Source organism: Setaria italica, chromosome IV (genome assembly GCF_000263155.2).
Source record: "Setaria italica strain Yugu1 chromosome IV, Setaria_italica_v2.0, whole genome shotgun sequence".
In the NCBI taxonomy this organism is placed as follows: domain Eukaryota; kingdom Viridiplantae; phylum Streptophyta; class Magnoliopsida; order Poales; family Poaceae; genus Setaria; species Setaria italica.
The window spans coordinates 31,659,906-31,684,735 of record NC_028453.1 but is presented as its reverse complement, the minus strand read 5'-3'; the positions used below and the strand labels follow the sequence as shown (position 1 = coordinate 31,684,735).

The 24,830-nt window shown below is 45.9% G+C and overlaps 1 protein-coding gene across 1 annotated transcript; it reads right to left on the bottom strand.

Annotated features, from left to right (window-relative positions):
• Window positions 1-2,355: 2,355 nt before the first annotated feature.
• Window positions 2,356-7,561, bottom strand: LOC101782958 (lysosomal Pro-X carboxypeptidase). Its single transcript, XM_004965672.3, has 10 exons — window positions 6,962-7,561; window positions 6,017-6,197; window positions 5,613-5,746; window positions 4,286-4,398; window positions 3,809-3,932; window positions 3,437-3,592; window positions 3,208-3,360; window positions 3,021-3,100; window positions 2,883-2,932; window positions 2,356-2,794 (listed from the first exon to the last, which is right to left on the bottom strand). The coding sequence occupies exons 1-10, from the start codon at window positions 7,466-7,468 to the stop codon at window positions 2,658-2,660; spliced, it is 1,635 nt and encodes a 544-aa protein (XP_004965729.1). The 5' UTR covers window positions 7,469-7,561; the 3' UTR covers window positions 2,356-2,657.
• Between the last annotated feature and the right edge of the window lie 17,269 nt (window positions 7,562-24,830).

The following is a 24,830-nucleotide window of genomic DNA, read 5'->3' as shown; positions in this document are numbered from 1 at the left end:
TGCCTTAAACAGTTGGATGTGCAGAACGCGTTTCTCCATGGTGTTCTGGAAGAGGAAGTGTACATGAAGCAACCGCCAGGATTTGAAAGTGTTAATAATCCTCATTATGTTTGCAAATTGGACAAAGCAATCTACGGTCTCAAGCAAGCGCCCAGAGCTTGGTACTCCAGGTTAAGTACCAAGTTAATTTCTCTTGGTTTTGTGCCCTCAAAATCAGATACATCCTTGTTTATTTATAATAGAGGAGGTATAACTATTTATATGCTAATCTATGTGGACGATATTATTGTTACAAGCAATATGCCTGGAGCTGTGACATCTTTGCTCGCTGATCTTCGGAAGGACTTTGCCTTGAAAGATCTCGGAAAGCTTCACTATTTTCTAGGCATTGAAGTAAAGGAAGCACCGAAAGGAATAATTCTTTCTCAAGGCAAATATGCACATGACCTATTAGAGCGAGTGGGTATGACTACATGCAAGCCGTGTACCACACCATTGTCAACTTCAGAAAAATTGTCGAGTTATGAAGGTGCGGCTCTCAGTGCAGAAGATGCTACGCGTTATAGAAGTGTTGTTGGTGCACTTCAATATTTAACTATCACCCGACCAGACTTGTCCTTTGCCGTAAATCGAGTCTGTCAATTTCTACATTCTCCAACAACAACTCACTGGACTGCAGTCAAAAGAATTTTAAGGTACATAAAGCATACGCTTGATCTGGGCTTGCATATTCAGAAGACAGTGTATCCCTCGCTCAGTGCTTTTTCAGATGCGGATTGGGCAGGTGATATTGATGACAGGCGATCTACGGGGGGATTTGCCATATTTTATGGTGCTAATTTAATCTCGTGGAGCGCACGGAAACAACCAACAGTCTCTCGGTCAAGTACTGAAGCGGAATATAAAGCTATGGCTAATGCAACAGCAGAGGTAATTTGGCTTGAGCAATTGCTAGCAGAACTTGGTGTCAAGTTAGGACGCACGTCAATTCTATGGTGTGACAATCTGGGTGCTACCTACCTGTCTGCCAATCCGGTTTTCCATGCAAGGGCCAAGCATATAGAAATAGACTTTCACTTTGTGAGAGAAAGGGTGTTGAAGAAACAGCTTCAAGTCCGGTTTATACCCACTAATGATCAGTTAGCTGACGGATTTACCAAGGCGCTTCCTACTGTCAAGTTGAATGCATTCATACGCAATCTGAATCTTCAAAGTGGCTGAAGTTTAGATTGAGAGGGGATGTTAGAATTAGAGATATAATTGTATTCTGTCATATATCAGTAGATGGTTGTTATGGGACTCCTATAGATAGAATAGTATTCAAATAGGTCTATGTAATTCCTACACAGGAGTCCTAGTTTAAACCATCTATATGTGCAACACCTGTTTCTATATAAACACGCAACCTATGGTATGCCAGGATTAGGCAACCATAGTTCCCCTATTTTCTTTCAAGACCTACATTTTCTAGCCTTCAGATAGGCAATCCTGTCATGCCAACCCAGATGCCGAATGGTGGGTCTGCAACTGGAAATCTCCGTGAAGGTGGCACGCCGTTGATCAGCAATTTGTTGGTGATCAAGTGAATAACATTAATGAACTCCCTGCCGGAACAAGCGAGTCACGGAATGGGGCGATTGGTGACATGGATGATTTTCTTGTTGTCTGGGATTTCTTTTGAAGAGAGACCGCAGGTTTGGTGACTAGGTTAATCAAGTAAGATCCTTTCTGATTCTAACTTACATAAGTGATGACTACATAAGTGAGGCTTATCTAACTCAACTTCTTTTCTCACAGCCGGATTTCCTCAGCAATGCCGAGGCTTTCTTCTATGGGAACTTGGAGTTATCCCCGTGATGTAAAATTCTGAATCTAAGGGCCAGCTGCTGACCAATCCATGGCTCTTGCATGTTGTCTGCGCAAAATTGTGCTATTTGTAGTAGGCTAGCTTGGAGCAGGCCATTAGTGGAATGCCATTTTTATCTATTGTAATCATGCAGGTTGTGGTTTGTATCAGCTGTAGCTTGTAACTTGGTGGTGTTAAGTGTGGCAGGAGGTGTGGGTGTACCACACTGACAAACTTGGTCTGTGTTATTTCTAGACCGAATTTAGGAAGCTATTTTCTTTTTCATACAGAATCACCTAGTCCCTCTTAGAGGTCATTTATTGGGATAAAAAAACTAAGTAATTGAAAATTTTCATGTATGTAGTTGATAATCATACGGTAAGATTTTTCATGAACTATTTGAAAGCTGTATTTGATCTATTTTTCTTTTGTCCCATGCACTGCTGCTCTTTTCTTTGAAATTAGACATTTAGGGCTGGTTTGTATCCCAGAAACAGAAGAAAGTAGTGAGTAATAATATAGTGCCATCGTTCATTCTTATCTTAGAATCGTAGCCAAGCAAAGTAATGAAGTTTCAGAAATAGAAACTGATCATGAAAGAAACATTCATTCATGATTCGTGCAAGACCATTTGAGTACAACGTACAGTTTGTGATGTTCAGTGACATAACTTATTGACTTTTCACCTTATGTTATCTTAACTTGCCCTGTTAATCATCGTGTGTAAGAAGGAAATTTTCCTTTTTTATTTTATTGTTTTCCATAAATCAAATATATTGTCTTCCTTGACTGTAACTGTAATAGAACCTTCTCAGTAGTATATTTCAGCCATGTCCTGATGATACTGATCTATCCATCCCTGTATGATCTCAACTTCTTGTCTCCTTTGTTCTATAACCCAGTCAGGATCCCCCTTCGTTGCCGATCTGAAGTCCAAATGATGAGCCCCTGATCACCATGAAAAGTAGCTGATAAGTGAATCAGAATAAAAATGCTACTACAGTCTTACAGTTATTTTCTTCACTTTCTTGCTCACCTTTCTCTGTGACAAGGGCAATGATGCTGGATGAGATGTTCTTGAGCACCCTGGTTACAATTGCAACACAACTGTTATATGGAAGACTCAAACTATCACGAGTAATGCTCAGGCAGCAAAGAAATCATATAGACCCACCCGCCTCGACTCCATGGATCTCGCATTCCGTTGGAGAAGATAATGTTGCTCCCAAATCTCTTGAGCACCTTATCGATTTTCTGCAGCAAAGTGTGCAATGCAGAACCAAATGAAGCACTTGGTATACCAGCAATTATTTCCACTAAGGGTTCATATGCGCACACTGAAACTCTAAAGAAACACTTACATATCCACCATATTCAGTGGTGATCCAATGTGGCCTCGGCCGAACCCCCCAGCTCTGAAAACATCCATCAGACCTGTCTTTGTAACTGAAGCTGGATGGTGGGAACATGCTTTCATTGGAGACTGTCATTGGCATAATCATCTCGGTGCAAGCCTACACAGGAGTATGTCAACAATCTGAGATTATATGTGCTTTCACTAGCATGGTACTAATTATCTTTCAGGTTTACCTGCCATTGCCAGCCATCGAGGCCATGCGGGTCATCTTCGTCCTCAATCGGGTTGCAAGTCAGGTCTCCTGTGTAGTTGTAGTACAAGCTCGCCGCTGCGAATGCCTTTTCCAGAATGTCTGTGTTTGTGGGGAACCCGTCGATGATCTTGCACATCTGCAGAAGTTTTCATGAGAACTTACATGATCACTAGAACTGAAGTGGATTATTGCTAATACAAGGTTACGTTTGGCACACGGTTTTGAAACACAAGTTCAGAAGAACTGGAATAGTTCGTGCAGTTCAGATTGGCAATTCCGAAACACTATCTGCTGTGATTAATTTGGTTCAAATGGGAGAATTGGTTGTAGAATGTGGGTAAAAATGGACAACCTCCTTGACAGGGTAGGCAGGTAGATTCTCCAGGAAATTAGCCGGGGTCGGATAGTCCACCATGGCAGTGTAGGTGAATGCTGTCGACAGCCAGTTTGGGATCGAATAAGCATACTTCACAGTCCTGAAAATGGAGTGCAGGAAAAAAAAAACAAATTTAAGTTGCAGCATATAATAAAGATATATCATTAGTGCCTGAAAAGATGGTACATCATTAGTGCTCAATAGTTGAGCATCCTTGTCAAGTTGAGCTGTACACGCATGTCCTATTATTTATGAATTTATATATGCATGACGGGAATAAAAAAGACAAAGAACCTATAGTTGCCTAAGTATTTGACTAATGCTCGATTTACTTGCACTTCACACAACTCAATCCAGTACTCAGGCATTACTTGCAGGCAATAATCAAGACCAGTAAGTCTGCTTTCATTCCCTGACATGATCGAGACGAGTTTGAGTTTAAAATGAACTTACTTGCAGGCTCTGAACAATTTACTGAGCTCCAGGAGCCCTTTGTCGCTGGCCCCTCTCTCATCCAGCACATCCCAGGTTGCCTTGATGACGCTGAAGCAGTTGAAGCTCTCAGACTGCAAACGTTCGTTGCAAGCTGCAATCAGTAAACATCGTAGGGGGGAAGAATTGGCATATCTTATAGCTTGGGACAATGACTAACAAAGTATCAATACAATAATCTGACAAAGATGTCACCAGCACGAAAGCCAGTTCGTCTGCTTTTTACCTTGTTTAGTCATGGACATGGAATGCTTGGGATGACACGTTCCTTTTTTAGACAAGCACTCAGGTGTTTCAAAAAAAAAGGGGTTCTCTCAATCACAAAACAATTTTCAAGTAGACCAAGGACCTGATTTACAGCTACATAATGCAAGTGAAATTGAGAAGTTATATACAATTCAGATGCGCGGTTAAGTATCGCAATCGAGCTCATAAAACACTGAGCCATCAAAGTCATGGATTCATGAGTAGCTGATTTAGTTGCATTATTGGCAGGTGACAATGTGACATTTCAATCCAAGAATTAATAAGTTGCACGATCATGAACAGCACTGGGGCAACGGAAAAGTAGTAAGGTCAAGTGCAGCTAAACAACTGAAAACACTGAACGTTCATTGATCTTTGTAGCCACCTGCAGCAAAGACCCAAAGACATGCTAACTAACCAATGTGTCCTTGCATTAGATCAGTGCTATTGAGGCCTTGTTTAGTTGGGGAATTTGGGAGGTGCCAAATTACTGTTACAGCACTGTAGCACACTGTAGCGTTTCGTTTGTATTTGTGAATTATTGTCCAAATATTGACTAATTAGGCTCAAAAGATTCGTCTCGCAAAGTACAACAAAACTGTGCAATTAGTTTTTAATTTCATCTACATTTAGTACTCCATGCATGTACCGCAAGTTTGATGTGATGGGGAATCTTCTTTTTGCATAGTGTCAAAGTTGGGAGTTGGGAGTAACTAAACATGGCCTGATTCAGAGCTGACACCATCGGTTAGCAGAGTACTGTCCTGGAGACACAGGTCAAAAGGTGTCTGTTTTGCCCTAAGCTATCTGGGCCATTGTGCAGATATTTTGATCAATTATTCTGTTCAGAAAGTTGTAGTTTGTCAGTAATTAAACCCAGAGAGACATGAAACTAATCATATCCTACCATAACAATCCCAAAACTCAACTTCTCAATCATATCCATTTAAGATTTGAGACCGAGGTACCACTCATTCTTTAGATGAAAGTTATTATTTGTGTAGAGGAGTATAAAAATGCAGTTGTTATCAACCATTAGTACCTTGAAGTCTTGCGAGACGGCATCGTAGAAGCTGCTCCACGGTGTTATGTAGTCGAACTGCAGGATTGGCGCGGAGGACGCCAGGGCTCCAATGGCGACGTGGGGGTACTTGATCCTGAACCATGAAGCCAACACTGCAAACAACAAGCTAAGCATCAGTCAAGCACAACCATAAACAAAGTGAGCTGGTTTAATTATCTAATCAACACGTCCTATTCGGACACGCAACTACAATTCAACACGGTCAGCAAGTAATAAGTAAACTAATAGAGATAACTGATCTTTCAAGAATAAGTAGGCAGATCCAGATCCGCGTCGCAAGGAACATGACAGGTACATGTTCATCATGTGCATTGTTCGTTCCTGGCAAGAGATAACTGTACCCAATCAGAGGATGAACTTACTGCCGCCGTAGGAGCCGCCGAAGACGACGACGGGGGCGCCCTCGGCGGAGAGGTTCTGCTTCAGGCTCCCGATGAGGATGGCGAAGTCGGCGAGCGCCTGCGTCGACGTCAGGTAGCCCAGCGTCTCGGCCGACTTGTACGAGTCGTTCCCGAACGGCTTCGACTCCCCGTAGAACCGGTGCTGTTCATCAATGGCCACGGAGCAACATTTTACCAAGCTTAATTACAGTGTTAAGTGTTCCCCATGCTCAAACCATTGGGGAAAAAAAAGGCAATCGCACTGTTCATATGGGTTGAAAAGCTAGTGCTTGCGTGATGCTGGATCAGTGTGATGTTTTTCTGACGGTTCCTTTTTCCAGTTTCCTTGTGTTTGACAAGGCAATGTTAGCGTCAGGAAAAGGATGTGTTTCGTGCGTCAGGTTTGGTTGAGTGTTAAGTATGAGAAGAATCGTGCTATTGATTGACAGGTAGATGTGGAGCTCAAGACTTTTGACTGTGTTATCTTATCAGCATCCAAACAAGGACCGGCAATTCAAAAGCTACAAAGCAAAATGTCCATGCTAGTTTTTGCTACGATTATACTTGCTAACTAAGCAATATATTATCGATGATGGTTGTATTCTACAAGTGCTACGTCTACGTATGCTTTACTTCCTTCGTGCAGGCTACCTCCAGAGAAATTTATTGGCAGCGATTTTGAGCATTGTTGAGATCGTTCGTTTGGCGAGCAGGGCAACGAGACTGTTGCTTTGTATATTTTCGTTAAGAATGGATAGAGAAGCAATAATAGACTCGTTTTTAATTGGTTTTGATCTTTTGTGTGCTCAATTCCCTGTAATCAGCAGTATGGTTGAAAAATTGTAAAAATAAGCTGTGTGCACTTGCAGAGGCAGGATTTAATTCCTTTTTTCTAAAAAGACGTATGCTTTGTAAAATGTTTTGTACCTCGATGAAGACGAGGAGGGCGCCGAACTTGGGCGCGATGTCGAACATGAACCCGGTGTTGGTGGCGAACCACTCGATGTCGCCCTCGTTGCCGGTGTACACGAACAGCGGTCCGGCGGCGCCGCCTTTGCGGCCGCCGCTGGGCCTCCGCCAGTAGGTGTCGTTGACGAGGTACTTCTGGTAGAAGACCATGGACGCGTTGGGCGTGAAGGTGAAGTGGTCCAGCTCCTGCGGGAAGTAGTGCGCCGTGAACGGCTTCGCCGCCGTGCCGTTGCTGGCGCCGTCGGCGGCGGCGGCGGCGGCGGTGACGTACTTGACATCTGAGCTGCGCGCCCGCGCCCGCTGCTGCCGAAGAGCTTGCAGGTGCAGAGGAGCGAGTGGCGGGAACGGAGCCCTGGGGTTGGAGGAGCGTGCTGCTGTGGCTGTGGCAGGCGAGAAGGCTGCGAGGAGTAGGAGAAGAGGCAATAAGGCGAGCAGAGGAGGGGCTGACGAGGCAGCTGCCGCCATTGGAGCCGCGCCCAGCGTTCTCTCTCACACACACAGACACTCTCTCCTCTAGCTATGGTCACTATTGGTGGTGTTTAATGTCGAGGCGCACGGTCGGAGGGTGAGGCGAGGTGTCGTTAACTTTGCTGACGAACGAATTGCCTTGTTGAGTCTTGTGCGTTTGGCCTGGTGACACGAGCAAAAGTTTCTCCCCTTTTTCCAAAAAAAAAAACACGAGCAAAGTTTGGAAATTTGGTAGGAGTTTATTTCCGATGGTCATGCCCGGGTCGGCACGAAATGGTTTCGTCAATTGTCACTTTGTCAGTTTGGACTGCGTCGCGTTCTTCTTGCTTACGCCGGCGTTGTTCGAAATGACTCCCAATGCGTGTATCTCCCTCCCCTGCGCCTTGCGCTACCAAAATGCAATGAGATTCCTATATCCTCCATCGATCCGAACGGTTCGTTGTCGCATCTTGGGTCGGGCTTCTAGTTTCAAAATGGCTTCGCCTTATAAAGAATCTTTATAAAAAGCTGTTGCTTAAAATAAATTATCAGAGAAGCTGGAACCCTACCGAACAAACCAAAGATGATGTGGCACTGTGCCCACCGCGGTGCTGCCTCCCGTTGACGAGGACAGCGCGCATGCGTACGTCCTAGAAGCCGGAACCAAGCTCACCACTGAACGTTCTGAAACCACCCGCTATCGGCGACGCAAGGCGTGTATGTGTGGTGCAGTAGAACTGGCCCGTAGCATCACATCGCCGACCATTCCTATCCCGACCTGCCGTCGCTCTACAAAGTCAGAAGTCCTCCACGGAAAGTGAAAGGGACGACGACGATCAGATTCCTTCCCCGGAGTGGCATGGACCAGGCGATTGGATCGGATTGGGTGCCTCAGTGCCGGTCCCTGTTGAACCTAGTGTGCGCGGCTTACCTGCGAGGACTCCCAAAAAAACAGGGAGACATTCCGGGAGATCAGAGATGGGGCTTCGTCTTCCTCCGCCGCCGGATCAATCCAAAATCCGGGGGAGCGCCGGGAATCCTCGCGTCCGGCCGATCAGAAAAAACAACAGTGCGGCACACGTTGGGAGATTACATCGGGTGTGTGCGGAGGTGTGTGTAATCGCGTGCGGTTTTTAAGTGTCGAGAAATCGGTTCAAACCTTAACACCGACTCCTTATAAGTGGCACCAAAGTGGTGTGACACCACTTCTTCTGTGAACCTTGTACCCACAATACTTTAAGGAGATCTTCACATTGACATCAACATGGGAGACCAACTCTCTATAAGGAAACTCAAATCTTTTATTCAGTTACTCACAATTTGATACAACACTCACTCTAATACTTTTTATGTGGTTACCTTACCATAACACCACTACACTACATGGCAGCCTTGTCATCTCACCTATAGCTCACATGTCACTCTATGCCATGGTATGGTTAAGAGGGAGGAGAGCACCTCTATTATATGTGCTCATGATCATTATGGTGTTGCCATGCGACAACTTCCATACTCTTCCATACAAAATATCCTAACTCTATAACGCTTCTCATCCTAGTTTTTTATATTTCTACCATACTAAAACATCTAGTTCTAGAGTATTCTATATTTTACCATGAAGCATGGAAACTATGGCTCATGCATTCTCTAATTTTTAAGAATCTTCTTCTTATATATGGCAAAGTTAGTCTCCTGAGATCTCCACAATCTTTTAGAATATTCCAAGTATGCATTGCATATTTCAATATTAAGTGTGTGGCCATGACTGCCTAATCATTGGAGATGCCGCAAGCTACGCCTTGCTCCGGTAAGGACTTGTTCAGTTTAGTGAGAAAGTTCCTCAAAAAAAAGTTTAGTGAGAAACTGAAGAGAATTGAAGGGAGTAAATCTTGTTCTACCACAACTTTAGCCTATTTTCAGGTCTTTACATAATTGCACCATTAGTTTACTTTTTTTCCTACATGTGTAATTAAGGACAAGAGGGTTGTGGCGAACACTAAGTATCGTGTTACAAAAATAAAAAGTATTGTAAATGAAGGTAGAATGCATAGCACAGCAGCGTGCATGGTGCGTTGAGTTCTGTTCTAAAAAAGAGTGCGTTGAGCTTTTCTAACGAGAGAAACTGCAGAGCGCGCGGAACAGCAGGTTTTCAGTGGGGCTATTGTTCAAGCCCATCATGGAATCCGTGGACCCACCTGGGCTCAACTGGCCCACCACTGGTCTCAATGATCCCAACCTTTGACCTAGAAACTGCAAAAGGGAACAAAGTTCAGAACAGCAACGCATGAACGGCTCAACTGCAAGACAAAGTACTCCAAAATCCATCTATTTTCTATTTTTGACGACGGTGTCCGCAGCAGTACGCTCCTGCGAGAAATATACAAGATGGAAACCAAGCCCAGTTCAGGGTAAAGACATCCAGACATGCCAAGCTTCCGTTACAAACGAGGAATTTTTCTACTGCAGCTGCTCTGTCGGATACGCTTGTTACAACAGCCCCGTGCCGTGCCGTGCCGTGCCTCGGGGACGCGTTTCCAGACACAAGAGATGCGCCGGCACTGCTGCTGTGTGCTGCAAGCCTGCAACCGGTCAGTCAGAGACTCAGAGCACACAGGTGGTTGCCACTTGCCACCACGTTGCGCCACAGTTCTAGCCACTGACAGTCGACGCTCTAGCCTCTAGCAGCTGCACCCAGCCACCCACAGTCCTGGGGGATAATCCATCTCAGACCACTGGTAACTGTGATATCACAAGGAATGCCATCGTTAGGAGAGGCTTCCAAACATCGACACTCTAGGGGTGTTAACACCTGTTGGATATTTGGAGACTAATTAGAAGTATTAAATATAGTCTAATTATAAAATTAATTGCACAGATGGAGTCTCATTCGCGAGACGAATCTATTAAGCTTAATTAGTCCATAATTTGACAATGTGGTACTACAGTAACCATTCGCTAATGATGGATTAATTAGCCTTAATAGATTCGTATCGTGAATTAGACTCCATCTGTACAATTAGTTTTGTAATTAGCTCATATTTTATCCTTCTAATTAGCATCTGAACATCCGATGTGACCCTACTAAAGTTTAGCACCTTATATCCAAACAACCCTAAAGGGGTGTTTTGATACCAGATACTAAACTTTAGCCATGTCACATCATATATTCGAATGCTAATTAGGAGGACTAGATATGAGTTAATTATAAAACTAATTGCAAAACCCCTAGGCTAATTCGCGAGATGAATCTATTAAATCATGGACTAATTAGGCTTAATAGATTCGTCTTGCGAATTAGACTCCATCTGTGCAATTAGTTTTGTAATTAGCTTATGTTTAATACTTCTAATTGAAATCCAAACATCCAATATGACATGTGCTAAACTTTAACATGTGGGAGCTAAACATACCCTAAATTCATTTGCACGACATGAACCATCCCACGTCTAGAGGACATAAACATCAGCTGAAAAATAACAGAAGTACAGAACTGTAGAGACCGGAGGTATACGAGCCAGCTCAAGAGAGACGTTGGCAAGATTCATCATGTGAACGAAGCACGCAGTCGGCATCCACAAGAGGCCTTTCTGGTGAAACGACTTCGTACCGAACGACAGCCGTACAATGCCACGGACACAGGTCCGCGCTCTGCGGTGACACTGTGCAGTATGTGGCAATGCTCATCTTTGCCTGTCAGGAAGAGACAAGTAAAGGGTTGTTCTAATTTTTAATCCGGATCAGTTTGGATACCAATATTAAATGTAGGTTAATTATAAAACTAATTGCATAAGTCGTGACTAATTCACAAGATGAATCTATTAAGCCTAATTAATTTATAATTAAGCACATATTTACTTTAGCACAACATGAGCTAATCATGAACTAATTAGGATCAATATGTTTGTCTCGCCAATTAGTCACCACTTATGCAATTAATTTTATAATTAGCTCACATTTGCTTATCCTAAGTAGCATCAAAACATTAGACTAAACTTTAGCTGTGGAGCTCCAAACGGGGCCTAAGTCGAAGTGTGCGAGACAATAACTAAAGCAACTGCAGCTGACAGGCAAAAGAGATAAGCATGTTGTGCAGCAGACATGAACAGCTAAAGCACTATTAGCAAGTCGTCATTCGTGAGCCTGTGGCCACTGCTCAAGATTGACGGATCATAGCGGCGATCTCGGGCAGCGTTTGTTCTTGTTCAGCAGAAGAGATGTGTGGGGCTGTGGGCGCACCAAGCACTTGCTCACCGCGCAGAGCCAGTTGCAAGGTGCATCCAGCGGTACAGCTTCCTTGCTAGCTAATGGATTTGGTGCCATCAACCCGGCCGTGACGGCGTGACCGTGAGGAAGTCAGACGGGATCATCATGTGAGCAGTGAGGTTGTGCCTGGCACACTGCAGACAAAAGTGCAAAGCCTAGTAGTGGATCAATGAGTGAGCGACGCGCCTGTTAATGCGATGCGCCCTGTCAGAAAATCCAGAATGAACATGGCCATCCCCCACAAAATACTGTCTCTCCGCTGCGACCTTGTGTTGCTCTCGCAGCAACATGCGGCAAAGCCGTTTACTACATGCCAACAGATTTAGCCCATCAGTGTAAAAGAGAACTACCAAAATAAAGTACTGGCAATTCTGTAGAATCGTACTGATTTTTTTTTGTCATTGCGCCATCATTTATAATTAAGGCGTTTCGATGCAGATATTGAGTCTCCGATTTCAGAATCGGTATTAGTAGCTCTGAATACTAAATGTTTGGATGGTTTGGAATTTAGAATTGGAAATCAACCTCAATACCAACCGACATTCAACTCACTCTCACCCCGTCACACTCGATACCGAGCCATCCGCCTCTCTATTGGATGGAATTGTCCTCCTCCGTCCCCGTGTCTTCATCTCTCTTGGCGTACATCCACCCGCGTCGGCACCCCTTCCCTTCCTTCTACGCGTGGCCGCTCCCTACTCCCTTCACCGGCGAACTCTGCCGCGCCTCCCTTCCTCTACCCGAGACGCGCCACCCCTCCTTGCTCCCTTCGCCGGCGAGCTGTGGGATCCCCGTCTTCTTCTTCGACGAGGCAAGGTGAGGGTGGGCGAGCTCTGCCCCGAATGCGGCCCGTCTTCTTCTCCAGAACGGGATCCCCGTCTTCTTCTCCGGTGAGGCAAGGCGAGGGCGGGCGAGCTCTGCCCCAGATGCGGGCGGCGCGGCCCCTCCCTGCTCCCTTTGCCAGCGAGCTGCGCCGCCCCGTCTTCTTCTCCAGCGGGATCCGACGATGCCTGGGGGCGCGCTCCGCCTCGGGCAAGCAACAGCTCGTCGCGGCAGCGCCCAAGCTACGGCCCGCAGCCTGGGTGTCATGGAGAGAAGAAGATGTGAAGAAGAGTAGTCAATTCTCAATTTCAGGATATATACATCCAAATGTGAATTGGATTTGTCTATCTCATGAAATTCCATCTAGTAATTTCATCCAGATCCAAACAATGGTTTTGGTATTGTAACTTAATACCAATACTAGTCTGATTTGGTATTTGATCCAATTCAATGCCAAGGCTCCCAATATCAACATACAAACAAAGCCTAAAAGGTTTACAAGTTGAAATCAATATTGGCTGCAACTTAACCGACTTCTGAAGGAATTTACTTACGGAGCACTCTACATCTGGCCAAAGAAATTGATTTACAGCAATTCTCCTGCACAGTATAATCGATATAAAAAATTTACAACTGCTACCAATGTGAACAGATCTGACTTGTACTGGTAATGTAACAAAATACATAAGTTTGGAGGGCAGGTACTGAGGTAGTTAGCAAAGGGTTCGCAAAAGAAACCAGCCACCGAAATCAGTCTGGTTCATCGTGAGTACATGTGGGCCACCAGATGGAACCAACGAGCGGAATTACACACTAGTGCCATTAAAAGCATAAGCTATTATCTCTCCGTCCATACAACATTGATGATTCAATTGCACACCGTGGCCCCAGAACAAGCTAGAATGACCAACCATTCCTATTTCTATTACTCAAAGAATTCAAGATCAGTGTCATGAGTGCGGCCATTCTTTTTCAATCATGATTGTCAATGCCGCTAAAACTCCCGCGGCCCCGCGTCGTCCTCTCTGGACGACTCGGGTGGCTCCGAGGATGCCCAGCCCAACCCACCTCCACCGCCGCTCCTAGCCTCCGCCGCCGCCGGAGCTACCCATCGGAAGCCCGATGAGCAGCAAGGCTCGTTCCACCTCCTTTCCCCTTCTCCCTCTCCCTTCTTTCCTCTCCCTCCGCTCTTCCTCCCTTCCGCGTCGTGACCATGGCTGACGGCCAGATCCGCTCGGGAGTGGCCGGATCTGCGCGTTGGGCGAACGGATCCACGCTCTGCTGGCCGTTCTTACCTGGTTCCGTCAGTGGACGGCACCGGCCTTGGCGGCGGCGGCGGCTCGGCGCCCTTCGCCCGGGATTAGCGGCGGTGTGCTACTCCGGCCGGGGAGGGCCGAATCATGCTCTTCTCTGCCTGCTCTGGCGTGCCGATGCGATCGGCGTCCGGGCGAGCGCGCGGGGTCGTTGCAGCACACGGTCAGGCGTTGCGACGGCCTAGGGCCGCGGGCGTCAATGGCTCGCACCCGGCACATGGCCGGGCGCTGCGGCGGCCTATGGCCGCGGGCGTCGGCGGCACGGGTCTGGCACGGTCGGGCCCTGTGGCGACCTGGGGCCATGGCGGCGGCGGCTCCAGGCGCTGCGGCGTTCAAGCCTGGTGCGGCGGCGCCGCGTGGCCCCAGGTGGCAGTTCGCGGGCTGGTTCGTGACTACGGCTGCTACTTGCCGGTGCGCGCTGCGGGGACGCTTGCGGAGCGCGTGGTAGCGTTCGGTGACAGCGAGGACGCCCGCGTGTGTCACCAGCATCCAGCGATGGAGCCCGGTGGCTCCTGTGGCAAGGCATGTGCGGTTCGCGGTCGGGGCGTGCAAGGGGATTGGGACTATGGCGAAAGCCTTGCCCGTCCTACGGCCGATGGCAGCGACACCTTCGGGTGCCGTTACCTTCTTGGAAGCATCGTCGTTTTGACCTCTTCCCTTCGCGCCGCCGATGCTTCCTGGTGTAAACCTAAACCATCTAGTTGAGCGGCGGTGGCGTATTGTTGACACTCACTATTGACATATTTTTACCTCTATTTATCTTCAATAATAATATGAATTTAACACATAAACTATTGATTACACCTAATAAACCGGTCATTTTTACATGTGTAACATATTTTGGAGAATGTTTAACCTAAAAGTATATTTTTGGATAAAGCACTGAACGAGCATCAAATCAGACGAGCATTGAACCAGACGAAGGCGGAGGCCAACGAGTCCAAGAAGGGCCTAGGCTGATCGGCCCTGAGGAGCCCAGGCCGATCGGCCTAGGGTCTTCTGGAGCCTTCCGACACCTATCTTTAGTAAGCAATCTTTTAAGATGATTTAAGGGCTAAGTTTGTAAAGATATGGCGAGAATCACTTCGGGATCAAGAGAGGAATCAAAGAAGGTCAAATACAGATTTGGAAAGCCATTGAAAATCAATCTTATCCCGAAGCAACCGACGTGTCAGGCCCACGTGCAAGTGAAAATAGGACTTCAACGCACCAGATGAGACTTGGAGACGAAATATGATATGAGGGGCCAAAAGGAAGGCCTAGGCCGACCTCCCAGACCGATCGGCCTAGAGGTTTCCTTTACCTCTCGCCTTCGAATTTTTGTCACGTTCTCTGGACTATAAATACCCCAAAAAATCCACCGAGTCACGTATCCAAGACGACATACTCAACATGAAGCAGCAGAGAAGCAGAAGGAGCTTGAGGGACACCTCTCTGGAGAGCCGAGCGCCGTGCAGTTGTCAGAGGCTAGCGTAGGCGAACCTTTGCCGGCATGATCACCTTGCGAGGAAGATCATGCTGGAGTTCTAGAGCTAGAAGTCATCAAGATCAAGATAGGATCTCGGTGGTGATCTTGTGATGTACAGTCATTTATGGTGAAGTAATAGATGTATTCATGTTCTCAGCGATCTAAGTATCTCCTTTGATGGTTTTATGCTTTATCGGATTTTCTTGCTTTTCAATCTATGATAGATTGCTTAGGGTGTTTTTGTAGTCGTGGTGACCAGATTTGCATGCCTAATCTACCGATGAGTATGACATGTTCTTATGATTATGCCCTTAACCTTCTTGCGTTGATAAAGGTGATCGTGACAGAATCTTTTTGTGTAAGGTAGGGATTTTCAGGATCCGGACTGGAGGTGTAGATTTAAAGATGTTTTTTTACTAAGATCACATATGTATTGTTTTGCTATCCATGCTCAGAATTACAACATATGCATAGTCTAGATTGATCTAGATTGGTTACTTTTGCTCTATCTGTTATCTGCCTGTACATGTTTAGTAGATTTGATCTGAATCTCTCATTAACACCAAGTTAATACTAACAATACTAGTTGAAATAGATCTTGTGCAATAAGTTCTACAGATTGATAAACCTTAAGGGAATACTATGAGGGAAGAGCTACAACTGATTCGTACGCTTCCGGTTCACAACTTGGTGTGCTAACATCCGTCAACAAGCTTTTCTAACGCCGTTGCCGAGGAACTAATAGTCAAGTTCTAGTTTAGCTATGCATCTGTAGATATAACTTTTTGTTCATAATTTTTTAGTCTTTTCTTTTCAATCTTTTTATTTTTGTGCAATCTCAATTAATATTTCAGATCTAGTTCTTGTATATATGTGTTTGCTTTCACTAACGCTAACAAGAGATGGACGTTTACCTCTCCAACAAACCGAAAAATTTTGTGGATGATCCAGAAAAACTTTACATGCAAGGAAGACGTTTAGCACAACCTAGAAAGCTGAAGATCGAAGCTTCAGATGTTAAGGAAGAATTGGAAGTGTTAGAAACATCTGCAAGTCCAAAGTCGACACCACCAGCAAGTCCAGGAGGTGCAGCAATTGCTCCAGAAGTACCGCAAGCATCTGTAATGGGAGATCAACAACCGGAGCGAGAGCCCACTATCGGGGAACTTTGCATCCCGAACATCAATAAATTACCTATCCATGAATTGGGCGGTGTTGGCCGACCATTTGGGATCGATACTTCAAGACTGAGGATTTTGCAAAGTTCACCTTTCAGTGGCAAGGAAGATGCTAATTTTCATCTACGAGCATTTACGCAGCTATGTAACACCTTCGACGTGGATGGAGTTACTCAGAATCAACTAAGGGCAAGGTTGTTCCCTTACTCTCTATTTGGAAGAGCGCTTGAATGGTTTTACTCTCTATCGGTGGCAACAATTCAGAATTGGAATGAGTTAATAAAGGCTTTCTTAATTGAACATTATTCGCTAGCTAAGACTCAGAATCTGAGAAGCAGGATAGCTACTTTTACTCAATATGCTTTCGAGATGATTGCTGAAACTCATGAGCGCGCTTCAATGACTATGTCTGTGCAATTTCACACCATAAGTACCCGAAGGAGGATTTAGTCCAGAAGTTCTATCAAAGGCTGACACCAGCATTAAGGGCAATCATCGACGCATCGGTTAGAGGATCAATTATATACCTCACCCAACTCAAGCTTCCAAGTTATTCAAGAAGGTTGCATACACCGATGCATGGGCATCATCTGGGTGCCTATTCCCAGCTCAACCTACTGAAAATACACAAGGAGTATTGCAGGTGGAGCATGATCAATTACTCGAAGGAAAAATCAACTCGCTAATGAGGAGACTGGAGAAGATGGAGATAAAGGAAGCTCAAGCTATAGACCTGAAGGCAATAGAAGCAAGATCAACATGTGAAGAGTGTGGTGACTACAGCCATGTCGGGAAGAACTATCTAGAGGAAGCAAAGTTGTTAGACTACATGAAGAAGAGAGAGTGGTTTCCACCATCCAACTATCGTTATGGATAGAACAAATCTTAATTCAATGCAAGCTCATCCATCCAGAACACAGTGCCTTTACATATTCAGTTGAAGGAGTTCATGGAGGAGCAAGACAAGATTAATAAAGACACTGTCACTAAGTTCGAGGCTATGGACAAGATTCTGGAAAAATATTGACAGTAAGGTGACAGAGGTCGGAAGTTTGAACCACCAAGTAATGAACATGATGAAGATGCTAGAAACTCAAGGTACATAGTTAGCTGGGAATTTTACAAGCATTCAAGGGAAGTTGCCAGGACAACTGATGAATCCAGAGTCAGATAAAGCTATTAAAACTCACTCAGGCAAGGAAATAGAAGACTCATAACGTCTGGTGGGAGCTAGGAAGCCTAAACCAGCTGCAGAAGCATAGATGACTTCAAAGGAGAAGACACCTACCCCAACTTTGGAGATTAAAATGGAAGAGCTAGAGTTTGAGATGATCGATCAAGATGACGTAAATATTCTGCCAGAGAAACCACGCCATCGTTTAGGTAAAACTGACGAACAGTTTGAGAAGTTTGTTGAAGTTGTGCGCAAGTTAAACATCAATATACCATTGTTGGACACTCTACATATTCCAACCTACGCGCGCTACTTCAAGGATATCCTGACGAACAAGTGAGAGATTCCACAATTCACTACGGATCACATCAAGATGATAGAAGAGTGCAGTGCTGCAATCGCTAATCAAGCTCCCGAGAAGAAAAGAGATCCTGGGTGTCCAACCATCCCATGTTCAATTGGAGATCTAATGTTCGGTAGGGCATTATGTGATCTTGGCGCAAGTGCGAGCGTCATGCCTAAAACTATGTTCGAGAAGCTACGCCTGCCGGAGCTGGAACCGACTACTATGTACCTGGAGTTGGCAGAAAACACCGTTCGCTATCATGAAGACATTGCTAAAGATGTACCTGTGAAGATCGGGAATCACTTTGTCCCTTTTGACTTTGTGATACTCGAGATGGGATAAGAAACTAAATCCCCACTCATCCTTGGAAGGCTGTTCCTGAAGACCGCAAGAGCAAACATAGATATTGGGAAGGTTGAGATTAAGTTTGACATCAATGGCACTATGAGCGCGTTCAAGTTTCGCCCACGCTTTGAGGTATGCAACATGATTTCTAACAATTATATACCACTACATCGTCGTGTCAAGCATGAGGAGAAGAATAAGAAGGCAAAAGAAAAGAAGCCAGCAGAAAAAGTTGCTATCGTCCAGAAGAAGGAAGAACACCAGCATATGAAAACCAAAAAGATAACCAAGCTTGTGCCTGCATTTAAGCCAAAGATGGTGAAGAAGTGGGTGCCAAAAACTGCAGTGCCGACACCGAGCGCTGGTCCAAAGTGAAGAATTGAAAGGTCTAGCTATAGACTATAAACAAAACATTTTGCGGGAGACAACCCGATCATCGAGTCAAGAATAAGCTACTGGGAGGACAACCCTGGAGTCATTTGAAGAGTGAAGTAAGTGAGTCACAGTTTTTGCTACGTCATACCTAGTGAAAATTAGAATAAGTTGAACCTTCGGCCAAGATAATATTTGGAGTTTTATTCACTCAGTCATTTTTTATTCCTCTCTTTTTCATAAACCAATGACTTGAGCCATCCCAATTTTTATTTGATATTTCTTGGAAAACCAGAACCATATATCCCTATCCTATTAGACTTTTCATCTTGATCATGAGATTTAGCCTGACTTGTTTTCATGATAAACACATGAGTAGAGCCCATGTTTTCTTACTTTGTAAATTTTTTACGCATGCTAGGACTCGCGTGACCATTGGATTTTGGTTTGCTTAAATTTGAAAAAATCATCGGTGTTCTTAGAATTAGAATTTTTTTGAGCCATATTTATTTATTTCATTCAAAATCGCTCTCCCATTTTTGGCCAAAATTAGAACCTAAACCTATTACCCCACATTTATCGAAACTACTTCATCTCAATTCATGAGAATAAACGATACCGGTGCAACCAAAATTAATATAGTCGGAAATCCTTTCGACTTACAAATATTTTTGATGTTTCAAAACTACTCCAAAATATTTTTGAACTGATTGCTAGCTCTGTGTTAATTTTTAATTTTCGAAATTAGAAGAAGATTAAGCATCTAAACATAATTTGGAGGGTTTATGAGCTTCATTACCACTAATGCTTGATTTGTGATCACGAGAACAATCATGGAGGGACTCTCACCTACCACACATGCATAAAGAAACAAAGAGTGGCCTGCCATACTTGTTTGTTGCAGCTCAAAGGACAAGCCATTGAGTGAAATTGAGAAAACAACAAGGCTATGACACATAAGTGCATGATTTTCAACAAAGTACCAAAACAAAGGAGTCGAGGAGATTGATTTGGAGCTGCCATTCATGTGAATGCTGAATTTGTGAGTACAATGATGATCAAGTGGCCATGTGAAGGAAGATGGAGACCAGGGGAGGCAGGCCCTGAAAATTTCAAAACTCCACTCGAGTTACCATTCGAGTTCTTGGTCTTAAAATCTCCTCTACCTACAAATCTACCACTTGGGTAATCTCTTGGTGGACTGCCGGTCACTAAATCTGACAGTTGGCACACCAGGTAGGGGTTATCATGAGATCCTCACCAGCGAACTCGACAGTAGTCATCAACTACATCTTGCAATCCTGATGAGTTGTTCTTATTATCACTCTCAGATTGATCTACTCGATTTTCTACTCACCGATTAATTTTTCACACACGCCGACTCATCTTTATCGACCGCCGACCGCTTCAGCATCGTGGCTTGGCACATCTGTGCCTCCGCTATGCGCCACCACTAGGCCTCCGTTGTGCGCTGCCGTGGGACGCCCGATGACCCTGACGCTGACACTGGATCAATCGCAATCATCACGCATGGAGTCAGGTCAGCTGGAGATTCAATTCATTTTTTTGAATCCTGGTCGAATAGAGAACAGGTGCTTCTGAACGGGATTAGCCACACAAACAACTTGGAACAATTCTCCTTTACTTTTATTATTTAATCTATTCCACCGAATCTCCTACGTTGCTTTTTTTCTATATTATCTCCTTGATACGCGACAACTATCTTACGAGGATCCGGTAGGGGATGGAACTTGCATCCTTGGCCTGCGCAAGATGTGCGGCACAACCACACGTGCCCTACTGCATGACGGCCATGATGACTCAAGCAACAAGAGGCCGGCCACATTCACGGCAACCCGACCTGATTCCCCTTTGATCAGCAACGTCGACGCACTACGACACCTTCAACCACCTGGATCCGGTATACTAGTCAGGGACAAGTTCCAGCCAATTGAGACTAGTTTGCTTCATCGAAATAGCTGTTCACCGACCACGACGACCAAGCTGGCATCTAGGGCTTCTAAGCCCAAATGCAAGGATGACACGTTGGATCTTCGACTCGACTACGAATCAAGCTAAGTCATATTGTCAATTAAATATTTTACAGCTTCTGTATATCTTCATACACCTTCACGCCTCGGCTTCGCTATGTCTGCGTGACTTTTTCCGACCATCCTGTCACACCTTGACTGCTTACACAGCTTGGTCCGTCCACTACTCGGGCAGTCGGGGCTGCGACCTACGAGTGCCCAGTGCACGCTCTTGGTTTTTCGCACAGTTCCGACTGCTTTACTGCTTGTCCGTCTCTCTTAACTGTTGCTGAAGTACTCGGGTAGCACACGCCTTAATCCGTGAAGCCTAGCCCTCATGTGTTGCTTCGTGCTAAGCACACTCGAGCCCACTCTCGACAACACCCCAACAAGGTCAGGTGCTTAAACGTAACGGGCTAACTACTTGGGGAAATTACATGGCCTACAAGAGCAGGATGCGCAAGAATTTACTTCTACGCTGAATAAAACTCCAAATTATTTAATTATTAAATGCTCTATATTATGTTACATAATCTTTGTATTGTCCTTTTACAGCTCCAAAACTACTCGGCATGCCTCCCGTTGCTCGGTCAACCTCTCTGGCTCGGGGCGGTAGGCGACTCAGTGTGCTTCCGTGGCTCGGCCAGCTCCCAAGCTCGGGAGCTGGGCACCACAGACGACTCAGCATGCCTCCCGTCGCCTAGCTGACCTTTCTAGCTTGGGGCGGAAGGTGACTCGACGTACTTCTGCGACTCATCCGACTCCTAAGCTCAGGGGTTGAGCGCCTTACTTTGGTCGACGTGCCTCCTTGGCTTTGCCAGTCCTCACGCTCGGGGGTTGGACGCTTATTTCAGGTTGGCGTGCCTCCTTAGCTCCGCCAGTCCTCGCACTCGGGGGCTGAGCGCCTATTTCAGGTCAGCGTGCCTCTGCGACTCTACCAGTCCTCACGCTCGGAGGCTCGGCGCTATGTTTGGATCCCTTTTACGACGAAAATAATACATCAGATTCTTGATGATTGGACCAATTACTTTAATCGCTTCAATGCTCGAGGGCTACTCCATATGGAGTGCGTCTTGCGACGCCCTCCATGTGCTTCCCTTTGATCTATAGGATGCTAGACATCCCGGAGCTCGGCAGTCGCATAGCCATGCACATTTGGTCATATGCCTGTGGAAGCTTCAATTTTTCTTCCTTTTTTGAGCACTGCGTAACCTCTTCATCACTATGACGATACCACAACTTCAGCTGAGTGCATTACAAGCTTCGTTGCACATCCATCAGCCTCCTCTTTGACTCCACATTGCTTGGGAGACTTGAGGGATAAGGGTACCCACGGGTCCCCACTGACTAGGATACTAGTCGGTCCTGACAGGTGGGTCCGCCCGATCACGCTGTGTGGGCTAAGGCATGAAGACGCATGGAGATCGAGCTCGGAGGCTGGGCAAACAGATTTTGCTTGAATATTGTAGAATATATGTTGTAGTCCGACTCAGATTCTTACGTCCCTATGTTACCATTCGAGTTCTTGGTCTTGCAATCTCCTCCACCTACAGATCTACCACTTGGGTAACCCCCTGGTGGACTGCCGGTCACTAAATCCGACAGGAGTATTGGAAGGTTTTTCGGGAGGACGAAGAAGTCACGCTCGTCGGCCGTAGCATCATCTACATCGAGCGCTTCGTGGCGGCACTCGGTCTCCGAGTCACCGCGAGGCATGGACGTCGACGTGGCACCACCACGCAACGATCATATGTTGGTTGGTGGGATGAACACACGAAGCTCCTCCATGCGGTTCGATGAACTGCATTGAGTTCCTGAAGCCGCACCGGACACTTCAAGGAGAGCAACTCGCTCTCGTGGGGGCTTCACTGAAAAGAAGTCAACATATGGCTTCATGATAAGAAGCAAGGAGGAGGAAGAGGGACTGAAGAATATTGAAGGGAGAATCGTCACCAACCATGACTTCAACGACGACTTTCTTCGGGATATTGGATTTCATAATGATATTTACAAGCTCCTGGGAAATATTGAGTGGATGCAATTCGCTCTTAGTGGCCCCGTCAGTGTACACAAGGATGTAGCCGTGGAGATGTTCATGACCATGAAAGAGGCCATGCAATGGAACAAGGAGACAAATGAAGAAATTCCATGCTATCCTTTAGAATAAAGGATGAAGTGAAGATTATTACATATGGAGCAATCACAACACTGCTGGGTTTCAATCCTAAAACCCCAATATATGGAGAAGTGGAAGAACAAGACTTAAAGGAATTCTGGAAGAAAATTGCAAAGGAAGAAAACAGGCGACGGAAAAATATTTGCAATCTCATACCGCAAGTATTTTATTTTTGGATGAGCCACCGTGTCTCGGGAAGAATGAAGGAGACCAAAATTACTGTCTCCGAAATGAATTGGCTTTATTGTGCAGTAGTGGGAAAGAAAGTAACTGACCTCTCCTTGGTAACGATAAATAGATGACTTGCTGAAGCCATGACAGGGATCGAAACTGTTGGATCGGGTTGCTACCTGACCATGTGTATAATGAAAATTTGGCATTTTTAAAATGAAGATACAAGGTGTCGCGGGACCGACTTATCATTGAGTGATCATATTAACATATAAGCATTATCGCTTGCTAGTAAAATATATGGTTACGGAAGGTGTGTTTAACAGCAAAGATTTATACGCTACCTTAATGGAGCTATGGGCACTTTCACGTACCCTTTGCATGGCCATGTATTTGAGACTGTATACTTGTGATTACGGTTTTTTTTTGAGGGGTCAACGGGGTGGGGGGGGAGTGCCCCACCTGATTTCATTATAGGGCCCAAAGGATGGCCAAATGCAAGTACATTAGATGTTAAGCAATAAACGAGGTGGGGGGAGGGATGAAGATTACATTAGTTTACATTGAACTAAAGAGTAAGCACCAGGCATCCGCTATCTGGCGGTCCTCGATCTTTAGTCGGTGGCTCCATAGCCGGGCTTCGTCGTGGCATGCGAGCCAGAAGCGTCCGACCGACGGGGTAATGTTCTGGAAAACAAGCTCATTACGGGATTTCCATAGCAACCAACAGACGAGAAGAATGAAACTGGAGTAGTGGCGGCTCGACACCGTCGTGGGATGGGGGATGTTCCATAGACAGCGGACCGAAACCCCAGTTGTATCGGCGGGCAGCGCCGACTAGACTTGAACAGCAAAACGGCAGCGGAGGATCAGATGATCGCAATCTTCTGGCTGGCCACACAGCTCACACGCCGGGTCAGCTAGGATGTGCTTCTTGACAAGATTTGCACGGCAGCTGATCCGTTCCTGAACCATCAGCCAGGCGAAGAACTGCACGCGAGGGGGTGCTCGGTTGGACCAAACAAAATTGGCAAAGGTGCAGGTAGGGGGGCCAGTCGCTTCCATGATGTTATTGTAGGCAGCACCAGATTGGAAGGGCGCGTTTGGCGGGGCTAGGGCGCTATGTCGTTGGTCTTCGGCATTGCCCAGGGCAATATGGTCAATCTTGAGGTTCAGATCATCTAGTTCAGCAGCAACCGCATGGGTCAGCCTGGGCATTAGGTGCCTGTGAATCCCGTCGGCAATGACCTGCGACACCGAGGCTTCCGGGTGTGTAGTGTGGGAGTACAGAGCAGGATATAGTGCAGCCAGTCGACCAACCGATAGCCATCTGTCCTGCCAGAAGCTCGTGCTCTCGCCATTGCCAACTTCAGAGCTCGTGACAGCACGGTATAGCGGTAGCACGCTGCCCAGAGCTGCCCAATGGACCCCTTCCAGGGATCCTTGTAGCGAGGCGAGATTGATCCTCTCGCGTACCCATTGCGCCCAGGAGGACTCCCCCGGCCGGTAGATGCGGTGCAGAAGCTTCAGCAACAAACTCTGGTTCTTCGCGCCAAGCTCCTTGATGCCTAGCCCCCCTTGCTTTTTCGACCGACAGGCATGTTCCCAGGCGACAAGACATTGAGCACCACTGACCGTATCCTCTCCAGCCCAAAGAAAACTTCGGCGTCGATGGTTTAAAGCATCCACCACACCAGGGGGGAGGAGGAGAACGGACATTGC